The 21,057-nt window shown below is 36.0% G+C and overlaps 1 protein-coding gene across 3 annotated transcripts in view; it reads left to right on the top strand.

The window, feature by feature from the left end:
* LOC107084467 (glutamate receptor ionotropic, kainate 5-like) overlaps nucleotides 1-21,057 on the top strand; it is a 271,088-nt gene that overhangs the window by 242,653 nt on the left and 7,378 nt on the right. For all 3 annotated transcript variants that reach the window (XM_015374355.1, XM_015374353.1, XM_015374354.1), the window contains 4 exons: nucleotides 85-258; nucleotides 7,121-7,286; nucleotides 7,418-7,643; nucleotides 12,858-12,986. In XM_015374355.1, the coding sequence (XP_015229841.1) occupies nucleotides 85-258; nucleotides 7,121-7,286; nucleotides 7,418-7,643; nucleotides 12,858-12,986 (695 nt within the window). The remainder of the gene's footprint in view (nucleotides 1-84; nucleotides 259-7,120; nucleotides 7,287-7,417; nucleotides 7,644-12,857; nucleotides 12,987-21,057) is intronic.

The following is a 21,057-nucleotide window of genomic DNA, read 5'->3' as shown; positions in this document are numbered from 1 at the left end:
TATATATATATATATATATATATATATATATATAAATACTGTTATAATTTTTGTGTTTTGCATATCTGCTGCTTTATATTTCAGGCTCAGCCCTTATGAGTGGTACAACCCTCATCCATGTCTACGGGAGCGACGGGACATCTTGGAGAACCAGTACACACTGGGCAACAGTCTGTGGTTTCCAGTTGGAGGCTTCATGCAGCAAGGCTCGGAGATCATGCCCCGTGCCCTGTCCACCCGCTGTGTTAGCGGAGTCTGGTTGGTACTAAGAGAGTTTTGTTTTTTTGGGTTGGTGACATTGTTTATGGTAGACGTTTAAACTGACTCATTAAGTTAAGTTTAAACCACTTTTTTTTTTTGCCCTATTGCTTTTGATGGCTGTATCCAGACAGGAAACCTGCAGAGGGAAAAGCTGGGAGACATCTAAGGTCCTAATATCCTGAATTAAAACATTTAAGGGTTTTTATTCGCTCTTCGTCAATGAGCTTACTGCTTTACTGCTACACCACAACCTGCTATCTAAGAAAAAGGCTGAAGAAACATGTTGGTAAACCTACATAATCATTTTGGTTTATACGATCAGTAATAGCACTGTTGCAATCATTAATGGAAAAAACAAGGTGTGAAACTAAAAAACTATTTTTTTGACTGTTAATTTGTTTATTCATTTTGAATAGAAATTATCAAAACAAATCAGAATAAATATTTCTAAGAGCTTACAGATATTTCCTAAAAAGGGAGTGTATGCACCATTAAACATGTGTAAAAATGCCCGGAAAAGTAGCGGAGAGACCTAAAACTCATTTAAGTTACCCCCATAAAGAGCAACTGTGTCTGCATAAACACAATAGCTGCTTCCTTATGCAATCCTGTCAGAAATTCTAACACATACATCAAAACAAAACAAAATAAAATAAAGAGAGAAAAAGACTTCCATTTGAAAATATTTGTGGTTTTTACAAGACAACACACAAATTCAAGCTTAATTGGGCACCAGACAGGTAACAATGATTTAAAACTACCAACAATGCGCAGAAAAAAAAACCTTAAGGGTAATATACTACAATAATTACTACAGTTAACAATGATTTAGGGATGCTAACAATGGTTACCATTCCTAATGGGATGGGATGAATCCCATCAGGAGTAGTTATTTCTTTAGATCTGCATTTTACAGCAGAAAAACTTAATCAGTCTTTGTGAAATGCTTGTTCACTGTCACCTGCATCAATCCTCATCTGCACTGTGCTTTACAATACACTTTCCCTGTACATGTATTTGAATTGATTAATAGATGATAATTGTTTCCATTATGGTACTGTGCTGTTCCAGAGCCATAGCCCATACACAGAGACACACAAGGAGTTCTCTTTGGTTCTAACAGCTTTAAGTTGACCCCTACCCCTCAGTGTGTAACTCTATTCTCTTTTTCAAAACAGTTTGTGAATATTTTACTTAACGTTTTCCTTCATGGATTTTTACACTACCTTTCCAATATATAAATAGAATTTTTGATTGTAAAAACTAAGCATTTATATTTTCATGGTGGATAGTTTTGATAGAATATTTTGATCTAAAATATATGAAAGTTATCATCATAGAAAGTTTTTTGATAATAGATATGTAAATCACTGCAAATTTTTATAAAAACAATTTATTTTCAACGTGTTAAGGCTTCAATCTCAAATTTGTTTTTAAGCTATGCAATCTTTAATTGGTTATATTTTGATATTAAATCTAGTCTGCTCTGTAAATCTATAGTCTTTTATTAGAATGTTTTTGCAATGAAAAACTTGATTCATTTCAAAGAGAAACAAACTACTCTAACTCTGGTACGGGGCTCTTCAACATGTCTTTGTGGATGACTGTAGGCAGGCCCGATCTTCTGTAGCAGGCTCTTACAGCAGATCTGAAGAAGCTTTTGACTAAAGACACTATTGTCGTTCGACAGTCTGATGAGAGCGAAGCTTAGGGTTTTCCATAATGCTCTTCAGCTTATAAATAATTTCTCATTCTAAAATGATTTGATTTTCTTGACAACAGACTTAATGGAGATATGCAGCATCCTGCTGCAAACAGTGATGTACCTAAGCTTTCTGGAGTTGTACAGTTCGATTTACCTCTTCTTGTAGACACCTTCACAGTTGTGTCTCCAGTTGAGTCTGTTGTCCCAGTAAACACTGATGTATTTAGATTCCACCTTCATTTCTCCAATGAAGGTAATACTGCTGCCTTGTTTAAGTTCGATGTTCAGATCTATATTGTCTTCTTGTTTTACATTACATTCAGGATCAGATTTTTGCTTTTAAAGAATGCCACAAAATTGCACTAAGCTTCTTCTCCATCTCTGATACACCCAATGACTGCAAAGTCATTCAAGTATTTCAGCAGATAACCAGATTCTGTCTTGTTCTTGAGGTCAGGTCTTGAGGAAAGTTCATTCTCCTGTACTGCTGACTATCTGGTTAAACAGTTTATCTCACCAACTGGACTGTTTTTCGGGTAGTCTTTGATTGCTGTCTGGAGTTTCTGACAATGGCAATCAAGCTGAATCGTGTTAAATGCAGTGGAGAAATCAAAGAACATGATCCTCACAATGCTGTCTGTCTTGTATAAAAAACCAGAGGGTTTGTTGTATCATGTTATCTTAAAGTCTGAGTGCTAAGATGATCCTGAAAGATGCTGGTTTGCTATGCCTTAAGGGGGATATACACCAGGTTTGTAACAGTGCTTAAGCGCAGCAGAGCAGCATGTGCACGGTTACGCGTAGGTTATGCACCTGGCAGTTTTTACATTTTAAACGGTTAAATGTTTTAAACCCAACAATGTAATATGCTCGTTCAATATGGAAGGCAAAATTTAGCTTTCCATATGCCACTTTGCTGAGCTTTAGGTGAACCAACAGAAGACTTTCATGATGTTGGATATAAGGGCAACAGGTCTGTGATCATTATAGATTGATGGCTGAGTTGTTGTTTCTTTTTTTGGGAGACCAAAATAAGACAGGTTGTCTTGTACAAAACTGGGACTAGTTCCTGGCAGACGCTAAGGCTCAAGTGGTGTTGTAGGATCCCTCAGGGTTGCTCTGCACAGGGCTTCAGGACTCTTATGCTGACACCATCTTGACCTGGTGACTTATTCTCCAGCTGCCTCTTTAAGTGACTTCTGGAGACGGAAAGGGAAATGGGGAAGAAAATAGGAGCAGCACCATCTTCTGATTTGGTTAAAAATATACCAAGTGACTCAGGTCACTCAAAGAGGAAAGATAAAACATTTGAGATTAGACATGGAAGCTTTGGGTGAAAGGAGTGTTTTTGGTCATTTGTTTTTGTTTAGTTTAGTTTTTTTTGTTTTCAGTATCCGCTCAATGTTTTTATTATGTTCATTTTAGACTTACCATAATAGCAAATTTTTTCTGTATTCATTTTCCTAGCTCATTCCTGTGGTCTATTCTTTTGTCTTGTTTTGGATTTATTTCCCTCAGTTCAATGTTAAGCTTTTCCTCTTTTTAAGTGTTTTATTGTGCCTTAGTTCATATCCTCTGTGTCATTTAATCTTCTTACCTCAGCCTCCCTGCTTACCTACTCTGCCTAATTTTCCTCTGATTCTAACAGCGACTCCCAATGTCATTTCCCACACCTCACTTAGTGCTTGGGTTTATTGTTGGTCATTGTTCCTCTCTGGATCCTCCCGTTAAACTGTCAGTTCTCTCCCAGCAGTGATGCTTTGTTTTCTGCCCTGGCCTGTTCTCCTTGCGTATATTTCACGTTTTTGTCCTTCATTGACATTAATCCTGCTATCTATCATGCTGTTCATGAGGTTTTGTCTAGGTTTTGGTCCAGCCCCTTGCCCACAAATCATTACAGGATCTTAATAAAACATGAATGTCTTTTAGGGCGTTCCCTCATCTATTATTGGGGATGGCAATAAGAGTGGAGGCAGCTATAAGTGTCAACAGATCATTATTTGAAGAGTTCAAGCAGTATTTCCCAGTCAGCACAAAAAAAGCTCCATCTATTCATTATTGCGAACCCTCTGAAAGCAATCACAATCTGAGAAACATAACCTGCTGCTTTTAATCTAAAATACTGACAGTACATAAAAAAAGGAAAAACAAAATTAAGAGTGTTCCGTGTCTTGAAAACAAAAATGAGAGATTTATGTTGTTCCCAGGCATGAAAGGTTAATACACAAGCATGTTGCAACAGCTTGCAATTATTACACCGAGTGCATTTGTCATGTTTGTTTAGTGTCCTCTGAAGCTGAAAAACCAATTTGCATGCCTCACACCTTGAAACAAGTGAACTGACAAAATTACTCTGGCATCTAATCTCGCTTAAATATTGCTCACTGTTAATCAAAATCGCTTTTTGGGGGAGTAAGAATAGAGTACAATATAAGTAACATCTAACATCAGCGGTAATATTGGTCAATGTGCCGGAACAAAGTGGTGACAATAAATAGCATCTCCTAGTGGTCATAGCCATTAAAACAGGAGTCAGGGAAGAAGTAAAGAAGTAGGGATGAGAGCTAGGAAAGGTGAATAAATGGGAAGAAGAAACACTAGAGCAGGGAGTCCAGATTTCAGACCTCCCTCCAACACCTCCTTCTTTAGGAACATTAGCTGAAGGTGAACAGATGGTATTGACTCCAATGTAAAAATTATGCAAATTTCTCCCAAGGTTTTATTTCCACTCCTCTACAAATCTTTTCTTCTCCATAGTTCAAGATATTTACAGTGGCAAACATTAATTAAGGATCTGCATACAGACTTTTATTCATCATAAAGTAGTTGATACAGCACATGCTAGTCTTATTTAATGTTGTCTTTAAGAACTGTGTAATCTCTGCCTCTAAAACTGTTCCTTAAATACATTAAATTGCATTTCATAATGAATGATTTTGTTTTATCAAAATAATATGAATAAAAAAGATTTATTTCAATAATCTAAATATGGGTTTGAATTAACATAAATAAAAACTGCGTATGGTTTTTCTTTCAGGAATATGCAGCATTGCTCTTCAGAGTTTTAGTTTTACCTTTTCACATAACTTTAGTGCTATTCTGAGTTTTTGCTTAAGTCATTAAGAAAATGAGGGGTTTTGCTTGTAATTAGCATTTTGGACAGAGTATCTTTGACTTTCATATCTCTCCTCCCTCAGTCCCAGCAGCGGCAGCTAGACAGATGGTAAAGCGATAGTGAAGGGGCTGGAGGGGCCAATCATGGATTTTCCCTGACAGCGCTCTGCCTAGTCTGGCACTTAGCCTCATAAAAGCTAATGATAGCTGTGGTACAAGTTGCAACAACTTGATGTCTGTTTTCTGTATGACTGAGTGGGTTGTTGGCTGTTATGTCCATGTTGCGTAATACTGGAGAATTGAGTTATACTAATATTGTAAAGGAACATAAAAAAATATCATTTTAAATCTCCTAACCTTTCAAAAGTGTTTTATAAAAGCAATTAATTAGGAGAGGTCTATTTGGACGATGAGTCTTCCAATTTAATTTTGCTAACAAAAGAGCCATAACCAGGTTATGACTGTTCCAGTAATGGTTTACTTTGTGAGCCCCGGTAAGTAATTTTCTGACCTGCTGCGTGAATTTCTCCCACCTGCTCAATGTTTTGTTGTTTTCATCCATTAACCTTCTCCTTACATTTCAAAGAGTTAAATTCTCCTTCTGTCTGAATTAAATGAGCTGCTTTAATTATGTCCGTCCATTTTACTCTGAATGGTCTGGAACTAGTTGGTGAGACTTAAAAAAAATAAAGCAGCGTCAAGAAAACACTGTATCTTATTTAAGTCGACTGGAAGTAGAGTTCATAGTAAAAATTTAGCCACATTTTTAACATCCAGTATGTTAAAAAGGTGCACAAAGGAGGAAAGGGTTCATGAAAAAAAATACAGTGCATCCAGATCTATACAGTGGATGTTAAAAAATAAAAATATAATAAATTCATGCAGTGATTTTAGAAACTTTAACTTAGAGTTAAGTGAAGAAACAAAACCAAAAAACATCAACATATTTTTTAATTTTTACAACAGTTTGAGCTAAAAAAAATGTCATCTTTGGACATAACTCAAGCTCTTGCTTTTCTTTTGAAACAGAAGAAGCCCATTACTGTATTTCTCGAAATAAAGGCCACAATTGCCAGAAAATTCAAATAAAAAATAAAGACTATAAAAGTTTTTATATGGGAGAGGTGTGAAGAGGAAACTTCTGTTCTATGAGAAAAAGCCTGAAGGCAAAACTAACCTTTACCAGAGACAAAGACCTTAACTTATGGATTAATAATGGAATAAAAGAAGTTCAATATACAGCAGCATTTATTCATCATATCAGATGATCATTGAAATCCTTTCCCAGAAAGGCCCACCACAATATATTGGTGGCACAAGTTATTCTAGACTTATTAGCTTTTCTTTTCTGACAGGGAGATAAGGCCATTTCCACCGCTCTCACGTCTGTCTGCTAAAGAGCGCCAGCCGGAAAACACATAAAAAGAGTTCAAAAGGTTTATAGCTTGCCATTTATATTGCTGCAATAAAAAAAGGATATGTTTGTGCATCATGTGGTTGTTTACCAGCTACAAAGTACTCAGAAATCTGCTTTTGTTTGCTTCGGTTTAAAATTTTAAACTGGCTGACTGGCTGAAAATACAGTTGTATGAATTCAATAATAAATGCACACTGGATTAAAAAGAATATATTTACCAACTGCTTTTTTGAGAATTGCTAGTTGTATGATTATTTATGTAATTAATTTTAAAGAGTGTGCAGAGTGTGTTTTATATCTGTGGGAATATTTGCATGCCTTGCTTCCACCTCCACCTGTTCGCTCCTCATGCTGTTTTCAAAAACTTGTCTTTAATACCGTTCTTTATAACTTTTCTTTCATTTCCTCTTCAGCAGAAGCATCCTACTCATTTTGCTGCAGCTCCAGTTCAGGTTTAGGTTGATGATTTTTACCTAAAACTCTTGACATTTCCTGACAGTGTCATCCATATCTCTCCCTATACTTCCTTCCTCTGTCAGCTCTTTATAAAAACCAAAGAGATGCTACTGTGAGAGCGGGGCAAGGGAAACAAAGGCTGAAACTTCTCTTTTTCCATCCTTTAGGTGGGCGTTCACTCTCATCATAATCTCCTCCTATACTGCCAACTTGGCAGCGTTTCTCACCGTACAGAGAATGGAGGTGCCCATTGAGTCTCCTGATGACCTGGCCGACCAAACCAACATACAATATGGAACCATACATGGAGGATCCACAATGACGTTCTTTATGGTGAGACAGGCTTCTATACAAGCAAGCTTTTTTTTTTTATCTTTTAGGAATAAAAATTACTCTCAAGCTGTTAATTATGCTAATAATACTGTTTAGCGAAGTATCAACATAGTCTCCAATTTCTCCTTCAGAACTCACGGTACCAGACATACCAGCGAATGTGGAATTACATGAAGTCCAAGCAGCCCAGTGTTTTTGTGAAGAGCACAGAAGAGGGCATTGCCCGTGTACTTAATTCAAAGTATGCCTTCCTGATGGAGAGCACCATGAACGAGTACTACCGCAGCCTAAACTGCAACCTCACGCAGATCGGAGGCCTTTTGGACACAAAGGGATATGGCATTGGCATGCCGCTGGGTAAGGAAATATTGTTTGGCTATGCATGAGGATTTATTTCCCTATGAGGTCATGTAGACTAGGAGTGTTATGTGATTTTGTACCGTGATAGTTCTCATTAAATATATTCTTCAAACGTCCCTATTATAATAGGAATATTTTTGAGATTGATATCCCAGTTTTAAATTAAGAAAAGTACAGAATCCAAAAAATGTGAGCACACCCCAAAGATTTTTAAATCATTTTTTAAATTTCCTTGGGGCAAATTGAAGGTTCGAAGCATAGAGCAGTCAGTGTAGAGCTCTTTTTGGGCACAAAGTAAACTAGAGCTTACCGGTAGAGTCATCCTCTACTCCTCCACTCCTCCATATTTATAATTGTTTACTTACTTTTGTTTTCTCCCCTAATTTAGAGCATTCCCTGAATGGAATAGAATATATCAGAGACCATTTCCTCATTAAGTACATGAATAACTCTCAATATTTGCAAAATAAAAACAATGCAGTAAAAAATACTAATATTTAATTTAAAACGTTTTTCATTAATCTAAAAACATATTTAAAAATATATAGATAGTAGCCCCAAAAAATTGAGTTTTGATGAAGGCTTGCTTTTAATGTTCTCTAAGTGTTTAAGCTTGAATTGTTTTGCTTATATCTCTTAAGGCTCTTTAGGTATTCCATGCATTTTTGTGTTCAGTTATGCCATCTCCTGTCTTTATGTGACTTTACCTATTGACAAAAGTATGGTTCTGAAAACATTCCAAGTATAAGAACAAGGTCACTTCTCATTCACATATTATCAACAGATCACACCAACAGCAACACCAAACCAGCGCAAACTTTTAGGTCACTAGTGCATCTTCTCTACCTTAAACGGTCTTAATTAGGTTCTAATTTTATTTCATATTTATTTTCTTGTAGTACCAGCAAAACAAAACTGTTTTTCTGAAGCATGTACATTATATTTAGCCAGATATGTTCAAATATTGTTTTCTTTTTTTTTTTTCTAATGGAATAGATATTTGTTATGAAAGGATTAATTGCCAAGTCTGCTTCGGCCTTTAATCAACCCAAATTATTTCTGTATCTGTTCTTTTTGGCCAATTAAATCCATGCTAATTTCAATTAAACTTTGGTTGGTTCTGCCAGAATCCTGTCTGACCTAGTCATGTGTCTGACACTTGTTCCTAAAGATAAGTGTTGATGCATAGATATAAACAAGCCATGGAATAAATACTGTAGGAACAGATGCAGGCAGAGTGGAGGGAACCGCGGGAAAACCAACAAAGGGAAAAAAGAGATTCAGAAGACTGGGCTGTCAGTCAACCTGCATGCTAAGCAGTGAAAACATAAGCAGCATGATCTCTTGTGGGCCCCAGATGGAACTCGTCTCTGACTGACAGCGAGCAATTACCATCGGCTTAAGGAAACAGAAAGAAAAGTCAGATGGGGTTTTATATTCTTTAATGCTTTTTGTCATTATCAGCATTAGTGTAACTATGGTGAAGAAGGTTTTTGAGACAATTTATCATGAAAGACAAAGAGGAAGCATCAGCTGGAGAAGTGAAATAAAGTGACTGTAAATAATTGCATGCACCAGAGAGCACAGTGTACAAAGATTTATACAGAGAATTTTAGATTTAAAAATTTTTGTAGTTCTAAAAGACAAGAGAAGGATTTTACCTTTTTTTTTTTACTACTCAACCCTGACTTGGCAGAAAATTTTAAATAAATACCTTTGAGTCTGGATGTAAGTAATATATAATATGCTGTTGTTGTTCATATGCAATGTTAATTTAAGGCAACACATGTCACCTGACCTATAATTTCACAAATTTTTTTTTCTATTATTATTTTTACAGAGAAGTTCTTTCGAAAATAATCAAATCACTCTCTAATAAAAAAGTTAAATAAAAACCTAGACAGTTAGTTTAAAATTTATCGAAGGATTTATCTTTAAAAGCATGTTTCTTGTGCTTGTTTCTCACCAACCAAGTAAGATGAACTCAAACTGAGCTAATTCCTCTTCAATGTGTCAAACATTTTTTGTTAAGAGCGAGCTGTGATAAATTAGTAATGTGTAAATTAGTATCTAATATGTAAATTATCTAATGTGTAGATGGATTAAATAGTTCATTGAACAGTTTTGATGATTAATACATTTTAATAATATGGGGATCTTGAAATTACCTAATGTCATTCATTTTTCTGAAAACTTGCCCAGCGATATTTTTTTTACCATATAATAAAAACTAATTTTTTGAGAAGAGAAAACTTCAGCCCCTAAAGAAAAAAAAAAAAAAAAAACTTACAAAGGGTAGGATTAATATTCCTGTTGATCTTCTATGACCTCCTTTCACCCCATAGACTCTCTTACAAACCCTACATCTGTCTCAAAATTGCACTATCTACAGTCTTGAAACAGTTGTCTACTAATTACATTTTCCTCCCAAATCAATAAACGTCGAGAGAAAAGAAAGGGAGGAACTGCAGTCCCTGCTACTTCATTGAATAAAGTAGTTTGGACCAAGAATTTTGTGCAATATGTTTATAATAAAAAAAAAAATCATTAACAAGGAGAAAATAAAGACTAAATCAGATCAATGCTAGATTATATTGCCCTTTATGAACCGTTTATGTGTGAAGAAATTAACAAGAACGAAAAAAAACTGATAGGTATAATGCTGTTTACATAAAATTTATGTAATAAACAATATTTAAAGTAAATCTGTTTTTAAATCAATCCAAAAATGCACTGGCAGCAGTGCAGAGAGGCTGCAATAGGGGAAATTAGTTTAAATGTTGTTGTAACTGTTAGGAGATGTGCAGCAGCAGTGTGTACTCTCTAAAGCTTTGAAATTCACAAACCACTGACTCCTATATCGAGAGTATTACAGTAATCTAGCCAAGTCGTAACAAAGGCACGGATTACGGTTTCAAAATGCTGCTTAGAAAGGACAAGTTTACTTTAGCCAGCCACCTCAAGTGAGAAAAGCTGGATTTTACAACAGCTCTGATGTGAATTTCCACCTTAAGTCAAGTTTCAATTTCCTCCTCAAATTTGTAATGTGACGCCTGATGTAACGGGCTAACCAAACCAACATCAGTCGGGCAATTGTCACTGGGACTGTCAAAAATCACCACCTCTGTCTTTTCCTCAGTAAGTTTTAAGAAATGTCGGGAATATTCAGGCTTTCACATCTTTATCCATATGAAAAGAGCCAGAAGAAGAGGGGGGAGCCTGTTGTCTTTAGCTGGACATAAATCTGTGTGTCGTCCACATACGTAACAATGAAAAGAAATCATTTTTAAATAAAGAACAAAGAGGGAGGAGGTACAACATGAAGATGAGAAGGTCCATAAATGAACCCTGTCTCTTGATGTGACTATGGCTGGTCTTAGCCGAGGCTGGTGAGGCTAGAGACATCGAGGGCTAGGTCTGATTATTAACTTGGATTGTGGGTTGTGTCTGAGCGTGGCACTCTGCAGTGAATCCTTGCCCCTGGTGTTAAGTCAGGCTGTCGCTCAGCTCTTTCCGCCAGGTGGGAGCTGTGTTCTCTGTTGCCTCTGCACACCCTGGCTGGCCTCACTTTGTCTAAGGCCGTTGATCCCTCTGAATCCAGTATGTATCCAGACCATGTTATATTTAAGGATGACTTTGCTTATGAACTTCCAACTCTTAGAGATAAGTGGTTAGCCTGAAGTTGCTTTGCTAGCAGGAAAAAAAGAGTACAGCCGCAAGAGATGGGACATCCTGAAAAGTAAATAATCATAGACAAGTTACTTTGTCCTGTGGTTAACACCTTCAAAGAGACAAAAATTGAAATAACCGCACAGAAATATGCGATTAAGTGAGAATCTATAGGAGCATAAAAAGCAAACTATAATCACAGAAAAGGAGCCTGCACTCATGGTTGTGATATATTTGGGGCCTTATAGTACTAAATCTGCACCCATAGAACATTAAAAATGTGTATGGATAGTAGTTAATATGTGATTTTTTTTAATAAAACTGCTCATATAAGTATTTATCAAACATGTGGACTTTTGGCATGATTCTGACACAATTGGTTGAGGTCTTCATTGTTACAGTTATGATAAATACAAAGCTGCAAGTATAGCCAAATGTAGCTCTGAATGACATTGTGTCTTCTTGATAGGCTTTTCTTTTGATGTTTGTTTAGATGTATTTACTGCATGTTCATGGGTTACTCCCTCTTTTGCTGTGGTTGGTGTGTTTTACCTTTTTTTTTTCCTCTTGTTTCTTGCAAGTGGAGGAAGACTTCTAGAAATTGTTCTGTATTTTCTATTTTTCTGCTCTTCTCTCTTCCCTTATTGCTTATTTTCACTCCCTTTCTCACTTTCCTTTCTACATGTTGATTACATGTTTGTCCCCCAAAGCCAGTTCTCATAAAATTGTATACATAATTCAAGCGGAACCTTACAGCAACAACCATAATAGTCCAATTATGAAAGCAAATCTGCTGGGTTATTATCCAGCACAGGGACATCAATTATCAGAGCTCTGTTCACAAATTTTCTTTATAGAAAGGTAAGACAGTGAAAATATATCTGAAGCCTTAAACTACTCATAGATCATCTCTCTGTCGCTGCTTCAAAACAGATTTGGAGTATGGGAAATTGGCATCTAAACTGAAAAGAATGGAACGTAGAGTATTAACCAGGAAATCTGATATATGTGTGGCAGATCAAATATAAAACTTTATATTCCCCTGACTGCATTCTGAGGTGGCAGCATCATGATGTTGTAATTATTTTAACAGCATTCCCAGTAGGACAAGTCAGAGTTGATATGAGGTTGGATGGGATAACTGCAGGCTATTTACTATTTCTTTAATTTTAATTTCAATAAAAATGAAGTATACTGATTTATCTGTTACTTCATGTTAACCTGTATGAATCTCTTCTCTTCAGACAATAATATTGAGTTACAATAACACCTATGGTTGCATGTAAAGAAGTTAAAAGGTTATGAAAGCTTATGTAATACATCATAATGTCAGGACTTTATAACTCGTGCAATTTAACCTGTAGAAGTTTGTTGAAAAGATTGATAAACATAGTTCAGCCCGAAAGCAGATTAGCCTGATGGTCTACATGTTTCACAAATGCAACAAACCTGAAAAAAAAAAGTTTGGATTATGTAACAAAATTCACTACAGTGGTTAGTTTTCTGTAATTAACACATCATTGTGCTTTTTATTACCATCAGGCTCTCCTTACAGAGATGAAATCACTCTGGGGATCTTGCAGCTGCAGGAAAGCAACAGGCTGGAGATTCTAAAGAGACGCTGGTGGGAAGGAGGACAGTGTCCTAAGGAGGAGGATCACCGGGCTAAAGGTTGGATCAGCAGAGCACAGCCTTTACTTTAAACATCCAATTCTTGTATTATTAGATAAATGCAGTAAATACTCACATGGTTACTATTTTTTTTTGTGCTTGTCTTATATAGACCCTTGATTTTAAATAAGAGGATTTTTATTTGGCATGCAGACAAATCTCTAAATTCTCATTGAAATCATTGGAAAATATTCAGTTTTATAACATTTAAACTGCAACTCAAACCTTTCAGAAATTACACTGATCATGAAAATTCCTGCTTAATTAGCCTTCTTTTGACTGACTTACTAATTGAACTGCAGTCACACATGAGCACTGTTCATTTCCATGTTATCAAAGCTGTCATTGATTGACAAATCAATAGATTAGTCTTTTAAGCACAAGAGGAAATCAGGCAGGCAACCTGAATTAAGGTGCAGTCCTAAACACAAATACAGCAGACACTTCCCCGTGACAGATGGTGCAGTCGTTAAAAATGTGGAACAATTAGTGTTTTAAGTGATCAGAATGTATCCTTGTTACAGCGAAAGCAACGCTTTGCAGGGAGATGGATACCGCCAGATGTTCTAGAGAGAAATGTAGCTGTGTGTTAGTTTTTTCTGAGGGAACTCTTGTCATTTGGAAGGTAGTCTGTGAGATGTTTCATGCAGTTAAATGCATCAAAAACAGACAGAGCTAATGTGGTGAGGAGGGTAAAAAAATTTAAACTTTCTCTAGTATGTTAACATTCCTTAGCAACTCACATTTCATATGGCCAAATTATATATCATAATTTTTTTTTATGTAAACTGTTTGCTTGCCTGTTTGTAGCACCTTTTCACCTAAACATATTCTTCATGAGTGTAAAACAGTCCTTGTGAATAAAGTTTTTTCTGATTCTGATTAATATAAAGACTTGGGTTCAAGTGTGTGACATGGGTGTTAAGATGCAGCTGATAAAAGAGAAAACATATTAGACTGAATTTTGAACATGGATCGTCCTGACAGACATTCTTTATGATTTGTAGGTCAGAGAACTTGTGAAAAACTGCACATAAAAAACCTAAACAAACACTTGGGGCACATGACCTTTAATTTCTATAAGTTATCTGAAAACATTTCTCTTTCCATGGCTGCAGCATCAGTCATAGGGAATTAGTGCCCCCTGTGGGAAGGTCAGGGTATAAAGTTTAGGAAGTTTAGGAAAATAGAACAAACCACAGTAAAGAGAAGTTGGGTGACAATACAGCATATTACATCTTCAGGTTTTTTAAGAAGTCCAGACAGCATCTGAACATCATACTTTAAAATCTTACTTCTAACAGTCTTCTGAACTCATCTGCACTATAAAGAAATATCATGAACACAATTTGGAGGACTATATTTGTGGAGACATGACATTCGCAGTACTTTTTTGAATTCAGGAACACTCCAAGTGGCTACATGCTTGGAAAACACAATATAGAAATTAGAATATCCTCAGAAATATAAAAATAAGAAGAATTTTATTTTGTAATCTAATCTTTGTTAGGGGTTGTGTGCTTAACTATAAAGAAACACTGGCTCGGACATTTTAAATGTCATCAACATCATTTGTTCCCCATGGAGAAAAAAGAAAAAGAAAGACCTAATAAAAAAAAGAAACAGTTAGCACAAAATTAACTTTAAAGTCATTGCTAGGTTTGTCAAAATGTATTAGACTAAGGAATTTGCTAAAATCAAATTGTTTAAAAAAAAAGTATTTTCATTATTTTATTAAATTAATTCACTCAAATAAAGCATTTATTTTCCTGCATTTTGATTTTGCTATTGAAAAAATAGATTTATCTTAAGGATTTTGTCAGATCTTTTCCAGGGGAAATAAAAAGTCAAGCTAAGATTATGATTTTGTCTTTATTTCTTATTTGTTTTTAGGCTGTGTTTTCTTATAAAAACAAAAATCATATACAACCCAGTATTCTATTAATTTACTTCCTGCATTTTGTTTGGCATTTATCGATTGTGAAGACTGAAATTTTCCACAGCATCTCAATAAACTAATTCTCTCACATCTCTCTGAGGGAAAACAACATGGTTTATCTTCATTGACTTTTCCCCTCTGATCATGGCTTCGGCAGCCAATCTTAATGGAATCATGAGTGCATGAGCACATCATCGATCCTTAGCTCTCTGTCATCTGTTTGTGTAGCTTTCTTTATTTCCAAAACAGGAAAACAATGTCACCTTGATAATAATCCAAATATGTGCTTTATATATATATATATATATATATATATATATATATATATATATATATATATATATATATATATAAATCCGCCATTGACTTTTCAAGTAAAGTCTGACAAAATTAAGGAAATAAGGTTTCATTTAGACCGATCAGGTGTTGCTTTGTTTTTGATTACACAGTGAGCAGAATGTGTGTCTCTCTCCATCTGTGCTTTTAAAGAGTGAAAACTGCTGTCAGGTAAAATCTCTGAATAAAAGTAGAACATATTTTTTCCAATATTCTGTGGTGAGCTTCAGTGACAGGCTCAAGGATATGAACTTAGGCAAATAGTTGATACAGATATGTAAAAAGTTTGGGTTTCTTTCTTTTCTTTTTGTACTGCTTCATTTATGGCTTTGACGTCAAGCCAAACAGTTTTTAGAACTCATGACCCGCAGTTAGTATTATTATTATACCTGCCAATTTGATGACTCTGGGTAGTCAGATAGTATCTGAGAGAACAGATTTGCAATTTCTGTTTTTGACCCATTTTGGATGCCACTGCATGTCTTTAAAAAAGCTTTTAAGTGCTGTCACACAGTCCTTTATACAGGTTGAGAGGTACTGATTCCACCATCCTACACCTGCAGAAGACTAAGTGGTGGTTTTCAAGGACAGAACTCACATATCCCTCTTGACGAGTTGAGCAAAGAAATTGCTGCTGTCAGATCCACAAAAGGTAGCCATACTGCGCATAAAAAGCAACCTGTCAATTTGTGAGCAAGTAAAAAACTGTGTAGGACTTGACTATCTTAATAGTTATTTAGGGGTGTGAGTAGTGGTGGTGATAAAGTCAATATAAGGTTTACTCAGTATATAAGGAGGAAAACCACATCACGTAGTTTAAGGTAGCATGTGTTGGAGTGTGATGTTGTCAGGTATTGAATGCTTCAGTAAACCCTACTGGCAGGATAGTGGCATCTAAATCCTATAGCCCTGGGGTGTACAGGCTGCCCTCGGGTCATTTCTGGCAATCTCAATTATTTTGTTTGGCAACTGATGGCGGTTAAAGAATGACACAAAAGTACCCAAAAATACAGGTGGCTAAGGTAGATGGAGAATGCAGCACATATGATTATAGATATCCTTAAAATGCTAAAAATAACAGGTACAACAAAAAGTGTCAAAAAGACCATGTAAAGAGAATTTCACTTTTTTTTTTCTTTACACTTTCTGTCAAAAATGTATTGCTCTACACCAGGCCTGCCCAAAGTTGATCCTCAAGAGCCGCAGTCCGGAAGGTTTTAGAGGTTTCCCTGCTTCAATACAACTGATTGTGATGATTGCAGTTCCGCAAAAGGCTGTTAATCAGCTATCAATGAATATCAGCTGTGTTGAAGCAGGGAAACCTGCAGGATCACGGCCCTCAAAGACAGACTTTGTGCATGCCTGTTCGATGTGTTTAAAAAGTCTTCAAACCTTTTTATATTGCAATATGACACTAGCATTAAAATTTGGTTTCAATATTGTTGTGTTTTAGGATTTGTAGGGTGTGTCTAAAAGTGCGGCTTCATGTCGTCATCTATGCTGCCTTTAGCATAGATCTGCCCTCTGCTGACCCAGAGGTGTATAAACGAATAGCCAGGTTTGCTTCTGCTTGATGTCAGCTTAGTAATTTGTTGCTTTATTTAGCACCTTTTTAGAAATGTTACCTTTTTTCTTTCTTTTTTTTTTTTTTTATAGAGACCAGCAACAAATCTATCAAATCTTATTTGGTCTTGGAGACTTTGGTGACAACACATGACAAAAGTGGTTAAAGTTTGTAACAGTCTCATTATCTATTACCTGTACCTGTTTTGAAAGGCTCTACTGATAAAAAAGTAATTAGCCAATAGATTTATAAATAAGGCACAGGGTATGCCTGCAGCCTCTGGTGTCTGTTCTGCTCTCACCTTTATTCACTCGACTTGACATACTGAACCAATATCTCAAGACATCTGCTAAAGCCCGTCACACCTTGACGATTTAGCCAGCATATGTCAGACATTTTTTTTCATTTTTGGCGTATGCATAGAGTATTCATAACAAGTCAAGAACTTATGTCCAATGACAGCCTTACTTATGCATAACACACAGCAGGGTAATGCCCATGATACGTATGTTATAAGCCAGTGTCCTGAGGGGGGCAGCAATGCTCCTGGTGGTACCTGGTCCGCAAAAAAAGATATTTTTTGATCCTGGTATTAACCTAGCTGCTGTTTACTGCCCACCAATAGAGAAAAAGAAAGAGAAAGAGGGTTTGCAGTCGCAGCAGATTCAGCGTCATGTCTGCTAGGAAGTTTGTTGGTCGTGGCTGTGGGCGTGAACGCAGGGAGGCTCCATCACACTCATCATGCTCAGATCATGCTGATGTTGGAGGACAGCTAGTATGTATTCCCACCTCAGCCTTGCTGGATCCTCCATCTGTGTTGAAGCGTCTGAAGTCTGGAGGAGTATTGACAATTTCCTCCTGTGAACGCCCTTTTATACCAAAACACTGCCAATAAGCTGTAGCTATAAGTTAGAAACACGTTCAGCGGTCGTTGGGAACACGTTAAATGAGTTGATATGGGTTGGAGATATGTTCTTGGTAAGTTACCCATAAGTTATGCACAAGTTACTCATAGGTTTTGGATACAGTAAGGCTAGATACCATGACTTATGAGTAACTTAGATTTAACGTATGTCAACGATCAAATATCTTACCTGTAACTTATGGACCACATATGAGCATACTCTGGCATACGTTTGTGACATAATTGCCATATGTCGACGTGCCAGCGTGCTTCAGCATGCTCATAACTTATACAAAACTGACCCATAACTTATGCTACTTACAGCATCGTTTTTGCCAGATTCTTCGTACGTCAGGCATGTGCTGGCTTAAACTAGGGAACAACTGGGTCTTTTAAACTGACATGACCATAAGTATGATGTCATATTAGTTAAAGTTTTGTCTGATTTAAGGGAAAATATTTTCAAGGTGCATTGACATATGAAGTTTCACTTGTGTGTATAATTAATGTACAAATACAAAGGATTTGAAAAGATAACACGCAACTCTATTTATAAAGTAAAACTTCAAAGCAATGATAGAGTGAAAAAAGTGTTAAATTCTGAATCTTTGAAAATAAGACCTTTGCTGAAGAAAAAATGGACAAAAGAAATAAATGGAAAAGTACCACAATATTATTTTCTGACTGTGCTAACCAGGCTTAAAAAAACAGTGCTTCCAGCAAGAAAGGAGCAGTACAATCCCTTCTCTCTGTAAAGGGATTAAAGACACCAAACTTGAATCACTGAGGAGAAAGCAAAGAAAAAAGGAACATAAAGCAGCCTTCATTCTGTAAAATCCCCTCTGGCAGCTTTTCTCCTGAGTTTTCAATTCACTTTCTGACATGAACTACATTCAGAAACAGGACCTCACAGCATTAAAACAATGTCCCGATAGAACCTAAAGACACATCCCAGAAGATTTCCAAGAATGAGATATTTTTTTTTTATTATTTTTAAGTTTTCCCTACTCTGGAAGACATTAAACACAGTAAAACAGGGTTTTGAAAAAGTGTTTATCCCTTCAAACATTTTTTTTTTGAAAAGTTTTTAACCAGTTAATTTTATATGTGTTTTTTTAGTTACATCACCATACAATAACAGGAATTATTTAAATTAATATTTTTATTAAATATTGTGTTTATAAGCTGATGCCACTGAGGTAAACTAAAGTTGTAGCCCTTTCAAAAACATCATTTTTGGGGGATTATTTGGCAGAGTTAAAATGTCCTTCAGACTATTTATTTGTTCTCTAACTGCAGTTTTCTTTAGCTTAAGGTATTCAGTCAATGGCTTGACATTGTCCTTTATGATTTTTTTAATAGAGCGAAATCATGATTCCAATTATGGCTGTCACTACCCGATCAGTACCATCAGCTTATTTGCGTATGCACAGCGAGATAGAAATTCGGGTCGCTCTCAATTTTATTTTAACAAAAAGACCTACGTTTTTTAGTAACCATTCAAAACTATAATGTGCTATAGGTTAATCATGTATTTCCTGAAAAAGTAAATGCCTCGGGTCCTAAGGCAGCAAGCTGTTCCAGACCATCACACTGCTGTGTTCTTCCTTCATAAGCATTTTTTTCCCCCCATTGAAATAATTTTTCCAGTTCTCTTAAAGGTAAACAATATATACATACCTTAGCTAAGACAAGTTAGGCTTGAGATGTTTTTTTATTCTTTTTTTGTCAATACTGGCTCTCACTGTGGTTTGCTTTAGTCCCAAATTGAAGAGGATGGTGATTTTTTTTTATAATGGACAAGTATAGTTTGTATAGCTTTTTTTTCTTTTCTTTTTTTATAATTCAATTCAGCATTTGAGAAAAGTTTCTGAAATTCATTTGAGTTATCCTCAGATATAATCAAAAATCTGAGGATCTGAAATATGTGCTTGTTATAGAAAACAAGTAGCATATATATATATATATATATTTAAAATTACAATGTATTAATAATTAATTAATTGTTCAGTGACCCTATGGGACTTGCCTCTAAAATGTGTCACCTTTTATTCTGAAAAAATATATTTTTTCTTATAATTTGATATGACCCAGCTCTTTTCGGGGGTGGGGGGGTGTAATAGTAAGGCCAGAGGATAAAGACCTTAAAGAAAAGTGATTTAATCGTTCAGTTCTGGTTTTAAGTAAGATAATTGAACATTTGCACTAATCAAATATCAAATCGTTTTTTTTTTTCAAAGTTTAGGTATTTATTTTCTGAGCTGAAGCCCTGATCTCAAAACAACAACAAATATTTAACCAAGCCAGGCAATACCAAGAAACTGCTAGGGAGGCTGTGCAGTTCAAAGAAGGCAAAAGAAATTAACTGGAATACAGGTCGTTTTTCAAGCCAGTGGTGCAAATTAAACTTACATGAGATAGTTTAATGATTACTACCTACCAACACACCTGTCAAAGAAGAAAGCTGCTTTAAAGACACAGCTGCAGTCTTCAATGGTTTCTTTTATTTATTTAAACTGGGCATTTGAATAAAAGTTTCTTGTCTGGGAATAGTTGAGCCATCATCTGATGACCCAATCACATCTTGTAGGAGCCTACAAACTGAAAGTGCCAGTGAAGATGAGTGCTCGATCTGATCCTACAGTGGAGCCAACAGGCAGGAAGCTGTTCTTCCACCTGTTACGGTCCCTGGCATTTAAGACTGTACAGGCTTGTTTTCTTATGCAGGTTCAGCTCTGACAGAAATATTCCTTGTTGGCTGTCTGAGGGCTGCAGAGGAGCAGTGACATGATTGGACCAGCAGAAGATTGTCAAGCCAATTAGGATGTTGACGAGGCCCACCTGCACCATATAAGAGAATCCTGGAAAGCATTCAGTGTGGGGACAGCTAGTAGGAAGAGGCTTTGTTAAGCTGATCCCCTACATTTGTGGTCAAACTCTTTTGGGCAGTTAGAAGTCTTTAACCTAGCTTTTTGAAATTTTTTTATGAACCAGCTTTATGTGGACTTTGTTCAAGCTAGAAGCTTGTGTTTGGGAGGTTTGGTGCTCCATTTGTATTTTCTCTTGGGTTGTTTTGAGTTAAACTTAGACTGACTGGCTTGGACATTTTGTGGTTTCATTTGCACTTAACCATTCTTGAATTTGTTTTTCCCTTTTCTTTTGTTTTGGCTTAAGCTGTATTGTGTTTTGGGTCTGTTTAACCATCTTTTGTAAAAAATAATTTTACATTCCACTTATTTGCTTTGAACACATTCCTATGTTACCTCCCCAGAACCCCTAGACCTTGGGGGTGTAAAAAAGCTGTTTTAAAAAAAAAAAAAAAAAAAAA

Source organism: Cyprinodon variegatus, unplaced genomic scaffold (genome assembly GCF_000732505.1).
Source record: "Cyprinodon variegatus isolate N-32 unplaced genomic scaffold, C_variegatus-1.0 Scaffold101, whole genome shotgun sequence".
In the NCBI taxonomy this organism is placed as follows: Eukaryota; Metazoa; Chordata; class Actinopteri; order Cyprinodontiformes; family Cyprinodontidae; genus Cyprinodon; species Cyprinodon variegatus.
The sequence above is the reverse complement of the archived record's forward strand: the minus strand, read 5'-3'. Positions and strand labels throughout refer to the sequence as shown.